At 46.2% G+C, this 15,910-nt stretch overlaps 3 protein-coding genes across 3 annotated transcripts; 1 reads left to right on the forward strand and 2 right to left on the reverse strand.

Annotated features, from left to right (window-relative positions):
• The first annotated feature begins 4,637 nt into the window (after positions 1 to 4,637).
• LOC128726572 (diacylglycerol kinase epsilon) lies at positions 4,638 to 6,562 on the forward strand. The gene is made up of 5 exons (XM_053820387.1): positions 4,638 to 5,295; positions 5,361 to 5,908; positions 5,981 to 6,146; positions 6,224 to 6,384; positions 6,443 to 6,562. The coding sequence occupies exons 1-5, from the start codon at positions 4,638 to 4,640 to the stop codon at positions 6,560 to 6,562; spliced, it is 1,653 nt and encodes a 550-aa protein (XP_053676362.1).
• An 878-nt stretch (positions 6,563 to 7,440) lies between these two features.
• Positions 7,441 to 10,232, reverse strand: LOC128722914 (NAD kinase 2, mitochondrial). The gene is made up of 4 exons (XM_053816606.1): positions 10,196 to 10,232; positions 8,486 to 9,177; positions 8,011 to 8,410; positions 7,441 to 7,936 (listed from the first exon to the last, which is right to left on the reverse strand). The coding sequence occupies exons 1-4, from the start codon at positions 10,230 to 10,232 to the stop codon at positions 7,830 to 7,832; spliced, it is 1,236 nt and encodes a 411-aa protein (XP_053672581.1). The 3' UTR covers positions 7,441 to 7,829.
• A 1,587-nt stretch (positions 10,233 to 11,819) lies between these two features.
• On the reverse strand, positions 11,820 to 13,875 carry LOC128727472 (nascent polypeptide-associated complex subunit alpha). The gene is made up of 3 exons (XM_053821388.1): positions 13,821 to 13,875; positions 13,136 to 13,292; positions 11,820 to 13,074 (listed from the first exon to the last, which is right to left on the reverse strand). The coding sequence occupies exons 2-3, from the start codon at positions 13,266 to 13,268 to the stop codon at positions 12,563 to 12,565; spliced, it is 645 nt and encodes a 214-aa protein (XP_053677363.1). The 5' UTR covers positions 13,269 to 13,292; positions 13,821 to 13,875; the 3' UTR covers positions 11,820 to 12,562.
• Positions 13,876 to 15,910: the final 2,035 nt, after the last annotated feature.

A 15,910-nucleotide genomic window follows, 5' to 3' on the forward strand; every position in this document is an offset into this window, starting at 1 on the left:
AAATTCATACAAATTGCAAATGAATTATAAATCAAGTTTGTCCAATATTTCTAGCTATTACGCAAAAATAAATTAGATTACTCATTCGTGGCTTGTGCGTCAGAACAACTGCTAGACTATGCGCTCGAAGTATAGTTTCAGAAGGACTTCAATATACATACAAAATATAGTATATTTCTCCCTTATTTCTAGCCACCTTTTGACCTCGTTGATGTAAATGATTACCCAATGTTTAGAAATCGTTGGTTAGTAACAAAATGCATAAATTAGTTGCATTAACGGTTAGCCCAGGATGCACGTGAAGATAGTTGAGACTCAGCGCCACATATAAACTCCATACGAAAAGCCATCTTTGTTCGTGTTCCGAGAACCATAGCGATTCCCATTGCTCCGACGACACTCTCCGGGTGTCATTACTGATAGGTCAAACACAAAAGTGATGGATCAGTACGGTGGTGTGACGCTTATCACCCGTTTTGGTGCATATCAGTGCAGGCACCGCGATGCAACGCAACATGCGCAAGTTTGCCGGTGAACTTGTCGATTGCAAAAGGGAAACGGGACACCGAGCAAAGGGGAAAATGATCCTGCGGCCGGGACCCGATAACCTCCCGTGATTTGCTGATGATGACTTTCAGTCTTACCGCGCAATGAGGTGATGAGCTGCAGCAGTCAGCTGTAATTATGTCCCATGGTGACGTGTAACTTATTGCTGGCAATGTGCAGGATTAAGAGAAAAAAAATCCTTGCTCCTTGACTGTACCGGGCTACTGAAAAGTGAGGCTTCAAAAAAAAATGGTGCTTCATTCGGCATGATGTAAAGTACTATCCCACACGGTCATTGTGTTGAAGCAATCAAAAGTTTTGCAGTAATAATGGTACTGTTCTTCATCACCAGCAACGGCAGCTATACCGGAAATGATCCCACAAGAGATGTTAGAGGGGCACATTTTAACGAGTGCTCTGTGGCGAGAAAAAAGAGCGCGCAATTCATAGGACACATAAAATCGTCATCAACCGGCGTACGGCGCAATTAACGAGACTTTTATGTGATTCGCTTTTGCTTCTACTTCTTTTAATACAGTTTTTCTAGAAGTCTCTTATCAGCGGTCATTAATGCTCACCGAAGCCCCAGACCCAGCAATGGGCAGGAAAGTTTTCCCTTTTGACGCGAATGTACGACGTACACGACGATGTGGTCTATTTAACATTGCTCCTTATCGCCCTTACGACTCTCAGCTCCTAGAAGCTGAGTGCAAGAGCAAAAAAAAAAACGCCATAAAGTCCGATCGACTGCGGAAAACTCTATCGAAAAAGTAAGCAAAAAATGTGCCTCCCTGAATGATTGGCGGTGCGAAAGTCGGTGTTTTAATCACCACTTACCGCTTAGACTAGCGTTCCCATTTCTTGAATGAAGTCGATTCAGTTGTCGAAGGCCATCAACCGAGATCCGAGGATTCGAGGGATCATCCATCGACGGCACGAGCCAGCAGACAGATGTTTCGGCTTGGAGTAGCGAGCGGGTGCAACGACTTTCGGCTTTGGGTCCGGTCTTATCATGCCGCACAGGATCTGGGGGTTGAAGTTGAAGGACTGCTGACTCCGAGATCCCGGGACAATCCAAAACCGATTGATACTGGATTAGAACAAGCAATCGCTGGAGAGGTGTTGCAAAAGCGCACAATTCAATCGAGCTAACGGGAGGTTTTGCATTAGCTCAATTCTCGAAGATTATTTGACAATTGTGTACTAAATAAGCTATGTTTACCAAGTAAATTTTAAATTAGAATTTGAAATATTATGTAAATGAATTATAAATTTCAATAGAATAGGAACAAAACGTGTTTTAACAAGAAATAACAGTAATACACTTTCGAAACAAAGTGAAGAACACACAGATTAGCTCTTCACTTGTTCAATGATTCCAATGATTGTTCAAAGCTGCCTGCAAGCATGCAATAAATTATATATCCATGCATTATCCCCAGCGTATAATCACACAAAAATCCATCTCAAACATACCATGAAAGAGGCGTTACATTATTTATCAGTTCCTGAAAGAAGGGTTGCGCGTTCAGTTGTACGACCTTCCGTGGGCACCACGTGGGATCCGTTGCCGTTTTAAAGCAACAAGTGACCGGCAAGAAGAGCGATTGAGGTACTAAAGATGATGAGTGGCTTGTAATTCCGCTGCTGTGCCACGTGTGCTTGCTTGGCAGACGCATCCGCGGCATCTCAACACTTCACCCTGCAGTGGAACGAGGCTTAGCTTTGAAAGTCTAATTTTTAAAACCCCCCAGCTCAGCACTTGACGTGAAATGTTGGCGCCAGTGCCGCTCCTGTGCTAGAACATCGCCTTATGCTAATGCGCGCCAACCTCCACGCTTTCTCCCATCGAACCCATCTGGCCCGCGAGAACCCTCAAATAGGTGCCGGAATGAAATTCGTTTAAAATAGGTGGCCCACATTACGTCCCTCAACCCGACCAACACCTCTCTCTCTTTGCTCCAGAAACTCCTGTGGAATGAGTCAAGACGTCTCTTTACTCGTGCACGTGAATCTTATCAAGCGCAAGTGAGCCTAGTGGCCATCGGTTACCATGGCAGTGGCTGGTGTCGAGCCCATCCCCCGACAGGCGACCGAAGATTGCCAGCCACGTTGATACTGGAGTCCTTGATAGCTGGCGCCAACCGCCTTCGCCCGAGACCGAGGCCATTCGGCCGATAATCACGTTTGGGCCGGTCACCAGCGTGTTTAATTATTTTTTTTTTGGTTTATGTGACCGTTTGTTATCGGTTACATGAAATGATAAAGCTGATTGTGATGATCATTAGTTAGGCACGCTTTTGGGATAAGTCAGACCTTTAGGAATCACGTGATCGATAATAAAGGGCTCCTCCGGAATGTTCATTCTCTTATCAGACGTCTCAGCTCAGAAATTAGGGAGGGCATTTGTGTTCATAGTCAAAAGGTTCCCAGAGCTCCTCTTGTATGTTCAAAAGAACGAGGCTCTTGCAACTTACCATTCATAGACATGGAACACATGGTGTACATCGTATTGGCTCATTGTACTTCTCCTTATCTTATCGAGCAGGCATGGCGCTGTCCGATTTAGGTTCCCGAAGTAGCCATCGCTGTATACTGGATGATTTCTTCCAGAGAACACAGCATCCATGCCATACTATGTGCAATCGACAGTCGTAAATTGTAATGATCTCGTATGCACCATTCGGCTATCAACGTTATTCCTCGACCAGGACAGTCATAGCGAAGTTATCTGCTAAGTACTTTTTCCGGTGGCATCATCTACGAACCGACCGCTTCACGCATGAGTAGGAACGCGCCCCACAGCTCTACGGTTCGATTACATTGCTCTTTGGCCCATGCTAAATCGGAACTAGCGTCATTCGATCACTGATTCGTTCCGGTGGTGTTAATGACCTCAATTTTTGATGGCGCCAAATGTGAGCATCGCCAATCCCGTAGTTCTGAGAATTCGCAGTGTTTTGGGACGTGATAAGCTAGCCGCGATAGCATGAATTTCAACGGCTGTACGACAGTGTCTTTCACGTGAATCGGAGTGGCGATATGTGATTATGCTGAGGTCATCATGCTTAAGGGTCAGCGATAGAAATCGCCTAAATCTCCCTGGATGCGGACGACTAATAGGAAGAAACTTCACGAACAAGAAACGACTTCTATTAGAGAAGTGTCGACAACGTAGGTGATAACATAGTAAAGCAGCGTTGCGTTTAAAAAAAATTATTAACATTAGTCTAGCGATCCCAACAAGCTCGCTAGCAATTTTGTTGTATTGGTGTTGTATTTGAGTGAAAATTTGAACAAATGATAATCTTAGATACGAAATTGCTAGACACAAAATCGTATCAAATTGTGCTGTCTATGGCTGACACATATTTGAATTAATGATTGGAGTAAAATTTAAAACTGCCTCCGTTTTAGCGCCATAACCTCAAGAAAGAGTAGATGTGAAATATTGAGCATTGCATCATAAACAGAACCTAACTAAGTGTCAAAAGCAAGCTGTTTACCATATGACTGCCCAAAACATTGCTGTTTACCAAAGCGTTTGCTCACCATAGTTTACATTAGAAAACTTTTAAGTGAAAATGAGAACTCGCACGTGTGTAGATTAATTTTCAACAAATTACTTTTAGGCACTCCAAATTTACCTCAATCGAATGTTTGTAACAGTGCAACAGAAAGTTTGATGGCAGTGTAAAATCGTGCCCCTCATCATCCCTGGAAAGGAAGAAGCAGCATGAGCGAAAGCTAAACTGCATTTTCTACGTCGTTGCATTTACGCAGCTCCTATGCTCATTCCAGTATTATTTACAATTCTCGGGTTAGCAATTGTATACGGGTTAGTTGGTTGGTTGGTGTTCGTTTTTCATCAATGCTCATGGATCGCCAACGTTCCAAAGTCTGCTAGTACCCTGCTCAGAAAGGAATCGCAGCAGTCGCATTTTGGTGAAAGTGCAGTAAACACGTGGAGTAGGAGAAGTTCGCCTTTACCGGCGGTATCATTAGCCCACGAATTAAAAAAATCCCTTCGCTGTGCGTAATCTCGGTGAAAGGAAAAGTTCCGTTGCAGCTGTCCGTGAAAAGCGCGCCACATGCGCTTTCCCGTCCGGTGGTTCTCGAATACGGGCGTAATGTTCGACTTCAGTTTCACGCTGTTCGTATCCGTATTGCTCGGGCTCGGTTTAATGTGGCTTGCCGGGCGCTACTTCCTGAAGGAGGATGTAGTGTACATCCCAGACAACTGTCGACGGCACGCATGGAAGTCAGTGAAGCTGCTGTCTCGGAGCTGCGTCTGTTCCGTGTGCGATACGTCGATGGCTTCGAATGGCCACTTTTGTGAAAGTTGCGGTGTCTGCTCCGACAACGGATGCGTCCGGAAAGCGGACGAAAAGTTCCCTTGTAAGCAGCTGCGTATTCGTACCCGAGCGGACGATGGTTCCATCAGCAGGCATCTGTGGGTGAAGGGCAATTTACCCCTCGGCTCCGAATGTACCGTGTGTGCCGAGGACATAGATCAGACCAGCGAATTGGGACTATACGGACAACGTTGTGCCTGGTGCCAACGGATGGCACACGACAAGTGCTTTAGCGAGGTTTCCACCACGTTGTGCGATTTCGGACCGTTCAAGGAGATGATCTTCCCGCCAAAATGCATTCTGGCATCGCGTAGTAAAGCCTCTCCGAAAGTGCACCTTACGGGTATTATTCCACCAGAATGGAAAGCCAACTGGCGACCACTGATTGTTGTTGGTAAGATGTCACGCTGAATTGCCTTTTTATTTCGAATTTAACCTAGCTTTCGTTTCGTTTTGCAGCGAACTCAAAATCTGGAAGCAGTGGCGCTGATCAGGTGGTAGCCTTAATGCGTAGCATTCTACATCCGCTGCAGGTGTTCGAGCTAGGCCAGCACGGTCCACATGAAGCCCTCCAGTGGGCCATCCATGCCGCACCGACACGTTGCCGAATACTGGTGGCAGGTGGAGACGGTACGGTGGGTTGGGTGCTAAACACCATTCTCCAGATGAAGGTGGAACCACATCCAGAAGTCGCCATACTACCGCTCGGTACCGGGAATGATTTGTCGCGTGTTCTCGGCTGGGGCGCCGAGGGACCGAACGAGTTCGATCCGATCGATTATCTTACACGTATCGCTCATGCTGAAACAGTGCAGTTGGATCGGTGGCTGACCGAAATCAATACCCACTCGAGCCTGGCGAGATTCCACGTGCCTGGATTCAGTCAGACGCGCCATTTTCACATGTACAACTATCTCAGCGTCGGAGTGGACGCCCTGGTGACGCTGAACTTTCACAAGGCCCGTGAAAGCTCCTTCTATTTGTACAGCAGCCGGTTCGTAAATAAGGTATGATGAAATGATAGCTGAGATTCCGACCGATTCTTGTCATCTTTTCCCTGTTCAATTTCTCATCTACAGCTATTGTATCTGTGCTTCGGCACACAACAAGTCGTCCAGCAGGACTGTGTGGAGCTAGAGAAGCATCTTGATCTGTATCTAGATGGCGAGCGGATCCAGTTACCCTCACTCCAGTCGGTAGTTGTCTTGAACATCGATTCCTGGGGAGCAGGCGTTAAGCTGTGGGGTAAGTCTGTCGTGAAGGTGTTGGACCCGCTGTTATATGACCCCTCTAATATACGAACGTTTATGAATGACTTTCAGAAATGAGCAAAAATTCGCCATCGCACAGCATTATGAAAGAGATTCATAGCATTTCCGATGGCATTTTGGAGGTGTTTGGAGTGGTTTCATCCTTCCACATAGCCCAGCTGCAGGTGGGCCTAAGCAAACCGGTCCGCCTGGGACAGGCAAGAACCGTTCGGGTAAGTGAATACGACGAATTCTCCACACCCGAAGTACTCTGTAACGCTTTCATTCCAGATTGTTCTGAAACGCACGCTTCCCATGCAGGCGGACGGCGAGCCTTGGATGCAGTCGCCCTGTGATATAAATATTCAACACTTCGGTCAGGCCACGATGCTGAAAGACGTGAAAAAGTGAACCGTCTCCAAAGCCAAACTGCCGCCGTGCTTACTTAAAGTGTACCATGAATGATTAATTCCAGTGTTCCAATGCCAGATCATTCGATCGATTGCCACGACATACATAGAATCTCTGCAGAACTTCTGCATTTTGCCCAAATCGAATAGCAAAGATACATTTGACTGTAAAGCGAATTGATACGTTTAAGCTCAGGTGCAGCCGGAATTGAATAATGGAAATTAGGGAAGGCGAAACCAACATTAGGGAACGAAAATCTCGATCGAAACTCACTACAATGTTCATAATTGAAGCGTGTGTCTGTGTACGCAAGAGATTGTTAGTAATTTGCCGGAAGCAAAAACCAAATACCGCCACTGTGAGGAAGCTTGGCCAACGTTATTTCTATATATATATATTTTCGAATAATATTAACTCGAACACCTTAATCTTCGCAATACTTAACGATTGTTATCGGACTGTTTGTTGTACTTTGCTGCGTAGTATTAGAAGCATTTTTCACCGACTAATCTTTGTACGTATTGATCTCAACACGAAATGGTCCGTTATCAGGAACCGCAATCTGTTTTAACGTGTGGCATACTGTAGCCGCTGTAAAAGTGTGGTCGTAGCTTCCAAATACCAAGCAAGCTTCCAAGTACGGAAGCATTGTTAGCTTCCAAATACCAAATATCAATAACAAGCGTCAACTTTCCGCCACGGTGTTATTAAACAACAGGAGATTCACTGATAACGGGTTGGTAGTAGAAGGAGCGCCAAGTATACGTTCCTTCCAAGTCGATAGGAACATATTAAATTTGTGAAACATCGTTGAAATTACACCGGCTTATTAGGGATTGTTGCGTAAGATTGTTAACCTTCCCTTCAGTCATCAGCAGAACGCAAAGTAGCAGCATGGGAAACGATATTTACATATATATGTATAAAAATAACACGATACCAAATTTATTACACTTTCTACTTACAGTAACCGTACCTTAAGGAGAAGGGAACGCTATGGGAGAGGATCGATAAATAAATGCACCGTCAGGCACCGTCGGTAGTGCGAGAATTGCAACAACATACACAATAGTGGCGTTTGCCAAGCGTTTTTTTGTTTTCAGAAAGCGTAAGGATTCACATCCTTCAGTCCAGCGTTGGGGAACAGTATCGAAAAGCGAGCGATAGGACCTGAAGAAATCATCGGAACGGTTCGAATCAATGATATATCCACAGAAGGCATTATCTGCGTCGTCGGAGTAATGGCTTGTCGTTGTCCGACGCTCAGTCAGTCGTCCATATCGATGGTCAACAGTGAATCCTCCGGATACACTTCTAATAGAGCACGTGCACCATCGTTGAAGTGGTATGCAATGCTACCATCTATAACCAGACCTGTACCGGCAAGCGAGAAGAAAATGCAACCATTAGCACGATGAAATCTACAGTTTCACTCCGGATATACCCACTTGCGTCGACACAGCGCGATTTGACGAACATTTCCTTGGCAAACCCACGCGATTCTAGTCCTTTCGGGTTGGGCCACACACCAACGCAAATCTGCTCGCGAATTGAGTAGCACAGCCGCGGATCGTCGGGCGCAAACACTAGATTATCGTTGTACTCTTGAGATATGGATTCAGGATCGATGTTGTTTAGGGTGCCCGGAGCCGTCCGATTCTTGACGATTTTCAGCAAATCCTTCACGTTGTTCGTCGACAACCGGTTCATGCTCGTCAGCCACGATGTCGATCCCGTCCCGGTGCTGACACACAGACCGGAACTTTTCGTTTTCGTTACAAGATCGGCATTGTCGATGCGCAGGTGAAGGTGGGATACGCGTGCGGAAAGCATTTCCCCGATGAAAACCTGCCAGAAAAATGAAAGCCATTAGGTCAGCCACCAGAAAGGAAGTTAAAGGTGGGCAGCTTGTGAGTTACGCACCTCATTAAGCGCCAGGTACGGAAGGATGCGACTTTTGCCGTTCGGTACAGTCGACATCACCTCCTTGTGTTCGACCGGTTGCGAATGAAATTCGTGTAAATCCATCGGCGAAGGCCTCTCGGTCGTGGCTGCCCCGACGAGTGTGGTACGAATGCGAGACCGATGCATCCACCTGAATTCGTTTGCAATGATCCTTCGGACAGCTTCACCGACCTGTACCGAGTACTGCTTCGGTAGCATAAGCCGGCCCTCGGATCGTCGTGGATCAGAATTAAACCCAACAACGGGCGTTCGCTTGCCGTTGGACAGGAAGAACGGACTTGCACGACCAGCCGCCAACAGAAACGTACCATCACCACCGATCGGTACGATCAAGTCGGCCCACTGCAACGCATCCTTATGGATCGTGATCCTGTTGACCACCTGCACCTCGATACCGTGCTCCTGAAACGATCGCGCCACATGCCGCTCGACGTCCTTGTGCAGATGGTGGTAGTACTTGATGGCATCGTAGTCGGTGCCACGATCACGGATCTTCTGCTCGAGACACTCATCGCTTAGCTGCTCCTCGCGGATCTTTTCAAACTCGAGACGCGTCAGTTTCGACACGATCAGCACGCGGCGCAATTTCTCTCGTTGGTTTGTACCGAAGCGGCGACCGTTCAAGCCACTCTGTAGCACCGATTTGAATCCTGCAAAAGGAAAACAAACAAAAAAACCACCCCAAGTGAAACAAACATGTTTTGAGTGGCGTTGTGATGAGGGCGCATCATCTCGGGGGAAAAAAAGCATGCGTCAACAACGAAGCAACTTTATTCGTCCATCCGCCGTAAGATAGGCACCGCCAGAAAGCCATTTTTTATACGGACAGCGTTTGTTCAAAGTAAACGCGCAACACTTGATATCTTATCTCGTTCATCTCAGGTGTAGTGTGTACATATTTGACGAAGGAGCCCCGGATTGGACTGTACTCGCCTACTGAGCAAATTTTCAGCGACCCAGCCACGCTCCTAGCGATGACGATGAACTATTCCCCTGTGCGATTGCGCCATCCGATCGATAAGCGAATTGATCACAACTCGCCGGGGCACTAAAGCTATTGATTGACGAGTTGATGGTCGAAACATAAGCTCGAGCATCCGGGCGTACGACAAACAAGCGGAGAGATTTCCTTCTAATGCGTAAACAATATCATCCTCACTATCATCCCGCGCTTGAACCGGAAGAAACCGCAGCATGCCATGGTGCGTCAAAACATGACACATCTCGTGGCTGTCGCTGAACGTTGATTTGCCTTGAAATCGGGCACTCCTTCGAGGAATTACTCGGCCAGCCTGGCAGGGGGTCAATATCGTGCCCAGATAATGATTGCCAAATTACCGACGAACGGGAAGAAATACTTTTCATTATCATGAAAGCATGGGCTGTGCGTATGTGTGTGTGTGTGTTGAGGCGATAGCAAAGCAAGCACGCAATTTTCAAACCAATCGAAATTGATAAGATTGCGCCATTCGGCGGTGACGTGCGGTTTCGTCCACGAACCACTCGTATAACGTCAGCTGAGCAAGGTTACGTTTCTCGCACCACAACCACAAATTGTGGCAAATGCGAAGAGAAAGGTAGGCCGCGAAATGCACAAAAGCTCGATAATAAGACAAACACGTTGCGTTGCCAGGCAACCACGATTAATGGCGCTTGCTTCGAACTCACCTGACACATTTCGAAGCAGCTGGTTTAAGTGGAACATTTGGGGTCGAGCCGAGAAGGTTTTTAGCTGCCGTTTGTACTTTGTTTTGCAACAAACAAATGATGACACTTCCGAGATCTCCGAGTCTTCTCCTGGATGGCCAAGTGTGTGTGTGTGTGTGTGGTCGGAACGGTCGGAACAACGGTTCCTTGTTCTTGTTCGATGCGCCTTCGATGACAACGACGCCGCGTGGCACCTTTTAACCTTGACTGGGTTGCAATCCGGCAGATTACATTTCTCCAATGGCACGCGAGAGTGAATGCATTCGTGGTGAACGTACACACAGCTACCACCCCTATGCCGAACGGTGGTTCGTTCCCTACATTCACAGTAGATACACTGGCGGATATTGGTGGCCGTTTTGCTTTTGCTTGCTTTGCACGCGCGCCTCGCTGCTGATAAGGATATTCGACGTTAGGCGCGCACAGTCACGGCACACGATTTCTCTCACAGCTCGGAGATGAAGCTTTTCCACCGCTTTCCTGGGTATTGCGATAAGAGCGAACTTGTTTGCTGGACGGGCTGCCCAGTTGCCAACCCCCCTCGTAGTGGCCTGGTGTGAGAGGCGGCACGTAAATTCACGCAGGCAGTAGATGCTTTTTTTTTCTTCGCGATCGTTACGCACTTTCCGATGGGTACTGTTTCACGAGATTCGGCACGCCGCACTATCTGCGAAATGGTCAAATGTACGGACACGATTGATCGGGGTGCCTGCTTCTTGCGCTCCTATCGAAGGAGGTAAATATTTATAGACGACGAAACACCGGCACGGCAAGTGAACTGCTCGGCCCTCTCTGGCCGTTTGACGTTTCGCCTATCTTTTGCGTAGCCTTTGGAGCACGCTCGCAGGCCGCATAGCGTGTGGGGAACTGATGCAAAACATAAATGGTAAAACAGTAATGAAAGATAAAAAATCACCCTCGAATTGAACGAGTGCATTAGCGAAAATTTTTCACAAAAGGAACAGGAGAGCATACCAGCTGAGAGGTTGACCAATTTTTTGGCAAACTGATATACGGGAAAATATATTCCGTATAACAAATGAAGGGTGTGCCGCTGTACGAAAATTTTCAAAAATCCCATAGATGGCGCTAACAAAAATGCGTGAAATATTTCACAAATTTTTGTTTGAAATATTTCAACCACGTGGAGCGTTTTGTCAGCGCCATCTATGAGTGAGATTTTGAAACTTTTTTCTTCCAACGAGGCACCCTGTTAGTGTTATACGGCTAATATTTTTTGTAGAACAGTTTGCGGTGATGACTACCTCCTAGCTAGTATGTTCTCCTGTTACTTTTGTGAAAAATTTTCCCTACTTTGGCCGATCAGTGCGCGGGCAATTTTTTTTCTCTATTATTTTATAGTTTCTCTTAGCACTTTTTGATTCAAGCTTCATGCCTGGGCTTGCTGAAGCGATACCGGAGTGCAATCTAGAGCACATTACTAACGTGATAGATGGAATTCAATGAAATCGAACGAAACTGATCATATTTTACCCTTTTGGTCGTATTTTTTCGGACAAATTGCTCCGCAAATAAGTTTTGCAGCATAACAACAAAAGAATGCTTTGTTTTTCGCAATGTTCTTTATTGTTATTGTCTAGAACCCATTCAATCGGCTGAATTACGCAGCACAACTATTCCCCAATCGCTAACGGCACGTTGTGTTTGCTGTTCCAATCAAATTTCAATGAAAAGAAATAAATTACTTAATGCTGTCGCTGTTTCGGTTGCATAAAATCTAATATTCGAGCTCCCATATCCTGGGATGGCCGAAAAAAGCGAAAATAATGCTCATCCAGACCTCAGCAACCTAAACTAAACGTAAGAAAGAAACAAATGCTCGCCGGTCTTTTGATGGTTGGTTGGTTTTATTACCGTTTAAGATATAAACTTAGCTCTTTTCGGTTTAAATGTGGTTTTTCTTTGTAATGTTAAACTTGTTAAAGGTGCAGCGAAACGTGAACGCACCCGCCCTCTATAAGACCGCGGACTCGCCCAGCACACACACACATGCACACGCCTGAGGGCGCAACTCCAAAAAACGCCCAAACAAGCGTGCGCGCACACCAGCGAAAGGGGGCTTATTCTATTTGCACAATTCATTCGTCGTTCATGCGGAGAGAAAAAAAAAGGACGACTGAAAAAGGGCGAGCAAGGAACGACTACACGCGCGCACATCCCTTGCAAGGACACGCACGTCCTGTGACACACTAGCAGCAAAGGGTCAGACAAGCAGATTGTTTTTTGTTTGATGCTGTGGCGGCAGAAGGGAGGCGGGAAAGGCGCGGGTTTCGAGCGATCCGGATCCGCACACACCCCCTCTCCTCCTTACATGGTTAGCTCCATGATCGCGTTCACGATGTCATTATCATTGTTCTTGAGCGCCCGGATGGCCCTGGCACGTTTCACGTTGGCCTGCGTCATCACCAGATCGATGTCCTTGTCGTCGATGCCGGTTTCGTCCACCTCCTCCTCGTCCTCTTCGGCGATCGGGGTGACAACGTTCGTCGAGCTGGACGCTTCACCGGCGGCCGGTGTCGCTTCCGGTGCCTTGAACTTCTCGGCCGCCGCCACCTGCGCCTGTTGGGTGAGATCCTCGATCTTGGCCTCGCCGAAGATGATGTAGGTGTCGCTGTGCGGGTTCTTGTACACGTCCGGGTTGTTTATCACGAACAGGATGTTCTTTGATTTGCGGATCGTCACCCGGTTCACGCCCTGCACCGGTTTCAGGCCCAGCTTGGACATAATTTTGCGCGCCTTCTTCTCACCGCGCGATTGCTTTGCCTTCGAGATATCCGGGATTTCACCGCCAGCGGACAGTTGTGTTGATGCACCAGCACCTGGCAGGAAAAAGGCAAACGTTGAGCTGAAGCTGTCTCGCGGAATCGCAGCAATACGTACCTGCATCCTCCAGCTCCGGGATAGAGTCCTCGGTCTCTGTGTCGCTGAGGGCATCCTCCAACTTGGCTTCTGACGTGCCGGTTGCACTGGTGGCAGCGGCAGCACTTTCCGTGATTTCAGTCAATTCTGGCATGTTGAACGAGTGTGGGCTGTCAAGCTACGAGTGTGTGAAAGAAGAAAAACATTTCATCAGCATCCCAAACTAGTAGTGATCGATCGATCTCCGACAACGCTTCCGTCCAACACCAGCCGTGTCTCACGGAACACACAGACACGCACACACACGCATGCACACCCACAATACGGGTGATATCGCATTTGTGACCCGCAGTACTGCGCGGTTGCGGTTTTTTGTTTATCACCCAACGATAAAGACGGATTTCGTAGGGCGATGTGAAATTCGCTAAGCATGCTGGGTGTCGCGATTGCCGCGATTTTATTTTCTCGATGCACCGACCCATACAGGGACGGTGAATTCTCCTTGTAAGCGCATAATTTGACCGGAGAAGCCGCGCGCTGTCAAAGGAGCGGCACAGCGCAACTTCGCCGCAGTGCAATTTTACTGTCAGAAAAATCGATGATACACCCGGCAGGCGTGAATTTCACGGCGGGCTGGTACGGGCTGGTTAGTGAGCGGCTTCGCACGATGGGAGTTTGTTTATTTTCGCCAGAAAACACTACTTACACCAGTTTTATTACGCTAGAACGAAACGCTGTGCGAGCTCGAGCACGAGATGCCGGAAACAGAGACTGACAATATTGACGTCCGAGCTGTCAATACCACCGGAGGAAGTTGAGCAGCGGCACCTGGTGATGGGTACGCCATCTACGATGGATATCAAGATTTGACGTGGCAATATTTTTCTAAAATTATTTAAACCATCAGTTTTATCGGAAACTAAACAGGAGTTCTGGGAATAGTCAATAAGACATGTGGGAAAAAAGCGTTAAAAATTATTTAAGCCATTTAATTGATTTATTTTCATTGTTAATGGGTTCTAAAAGTTAATGGAGAATTGGATGCTCGGTTTTATATAATAAATAAGTTGCGTTGTGCAATGAAAACGTAAATAGAGAAACTTTAATTTCGTCTCCTGATTTTGTAACAAAGGTATGATGATATGGGAGATGTGTAGAAAAACAGTTGAAGGATGTATAGACTGCAGCCTCATCGAAAGGATCTTTATCATTCATGTATGAATCTGCCATAACAGCCGGCATCCCCTATGACGATTGGCCAAAGTACTTGAGTAAAAAACTGTTGAAATTTATTTTCAAATTTGCTTTTACAATAATGAAGAATAGTAAAAGGAATTCAAAACAAGCTGTAGAACCCTAGGCGCTAGCATGGAAAGTAGAAGAATCGAAAAAGATAATATAAACAGCTTACAGCACCATGAGAACAACTAAAAAAGGCGAAAATAAAGAAAACAATTCAACGGCTACTTTCTACCGCATATAACACCAGTTAATCAGAGCTATGGTACGGTTTTAAGCGCTACAGCTTAGAATATGCCCAAAACAGCCCATAATTATATTGAAACATAAGCATTTATATTATACTACGTGGGAAAAACTAAGTGAGCATTCCATTGAGACGGAACATTTTAAAATTTTGATAAACATAGTTGCTCTTCGTACTAACGTTTTTGTTATAAATTTAGAATTCGTCTATTCAACAGATGCGTGCGTCTTGCTAAATATGTCTTAAACAAATGTCTAAGAATATATACTGTATGCTAGTAATAAGAGTTATGTTATGAAATAATGCATAGTTTGACTGTTATACGCCACGTGGTCAGCTACAGTTTATCTCGTTTGGATTTGATTGTCTCGTTTCCTTAATGCCTGTAAGGGTTGGATGTTATCGATGATTGTACTATTGTCTGTTGCCTGATCGTCCTTGATATATCACCTCCATGTTCAATCATTTTACCAGGTTCTGTAACAAATGTAGATGATCCAGAATTTTGCACGTTTCGAATTGGCAGCGCTGTTTTCAAACTAATCAGATTTCAGGCCACGTTAATTTGAAACTTGATCGAATTAGAATCGTAAAGGACTTTTTGTGTACGGATTAGCCGAATTTGGACAGTGATGTGTGACTGTAGCTCACAGGATCCCACAAACATTGACCTGCATCCTATAGCGGTTGTTTTTTTATATTTAATCTGTTTGAATGATGAACCAAATGGTATGGCACAATGCCAACCACACCGTCTAAGAAATCGGACGTATAAAACGATAATGCCTCTATAAATAACGAGATCTCTCAAGCAATGTGAGTTCGATTTTAACAGCTCTATAAAACGCTCGTCAAATCCTTGCATCGTAAGCTTATAACGCTCGGACACCTTCATGAGGCGCTGAAGAAATGCACCAACTTGTAGAAAGCGAACGCATTTCGCACATTTCTCCCACCGCGATGTGGGAGGGAAAATTAATCACCAAACGCGTGGATGACGTTAGTTTTCCGCTCAGCACACACGCTCGTCATATGAGCTAGTGCAACAGCTTGTCGTACTAATTTCAAATTAACGTGTCAACGTCGTTGGCTGTCAAGAAGATAAGATTAGCGCGCGGGTCACAGAAAGAAAAATCGGCCCATAATTGACGAGATGGTCGTCCACAAGGTGGTTGAAGGAGGTGAGAGAAAAAAAGGAAAGAGAACAGTGCATGGGATTTATTTGCATGGGGCCAACTCGTCACACCAGAGTGGACAAGGATTCCCACGAATTTTCTCCCTTTGCAGCGTACGGTTTCGATAGCGAGAAG

This window comes from Anopheles nili, chromosome 3, assembly GCF_943737925.1.
Source record: "Anopheles nili chromosome 3, idAnoNiliSN_F5_01, whole genome shotgun sequence".
Taxonomy (NCBI): domain Eukaryota; kingdom Metazoa; phylum Arthropoda; class Insecta; order Diptera; family Culicidae; genus Anopheles; species Anopheles nili.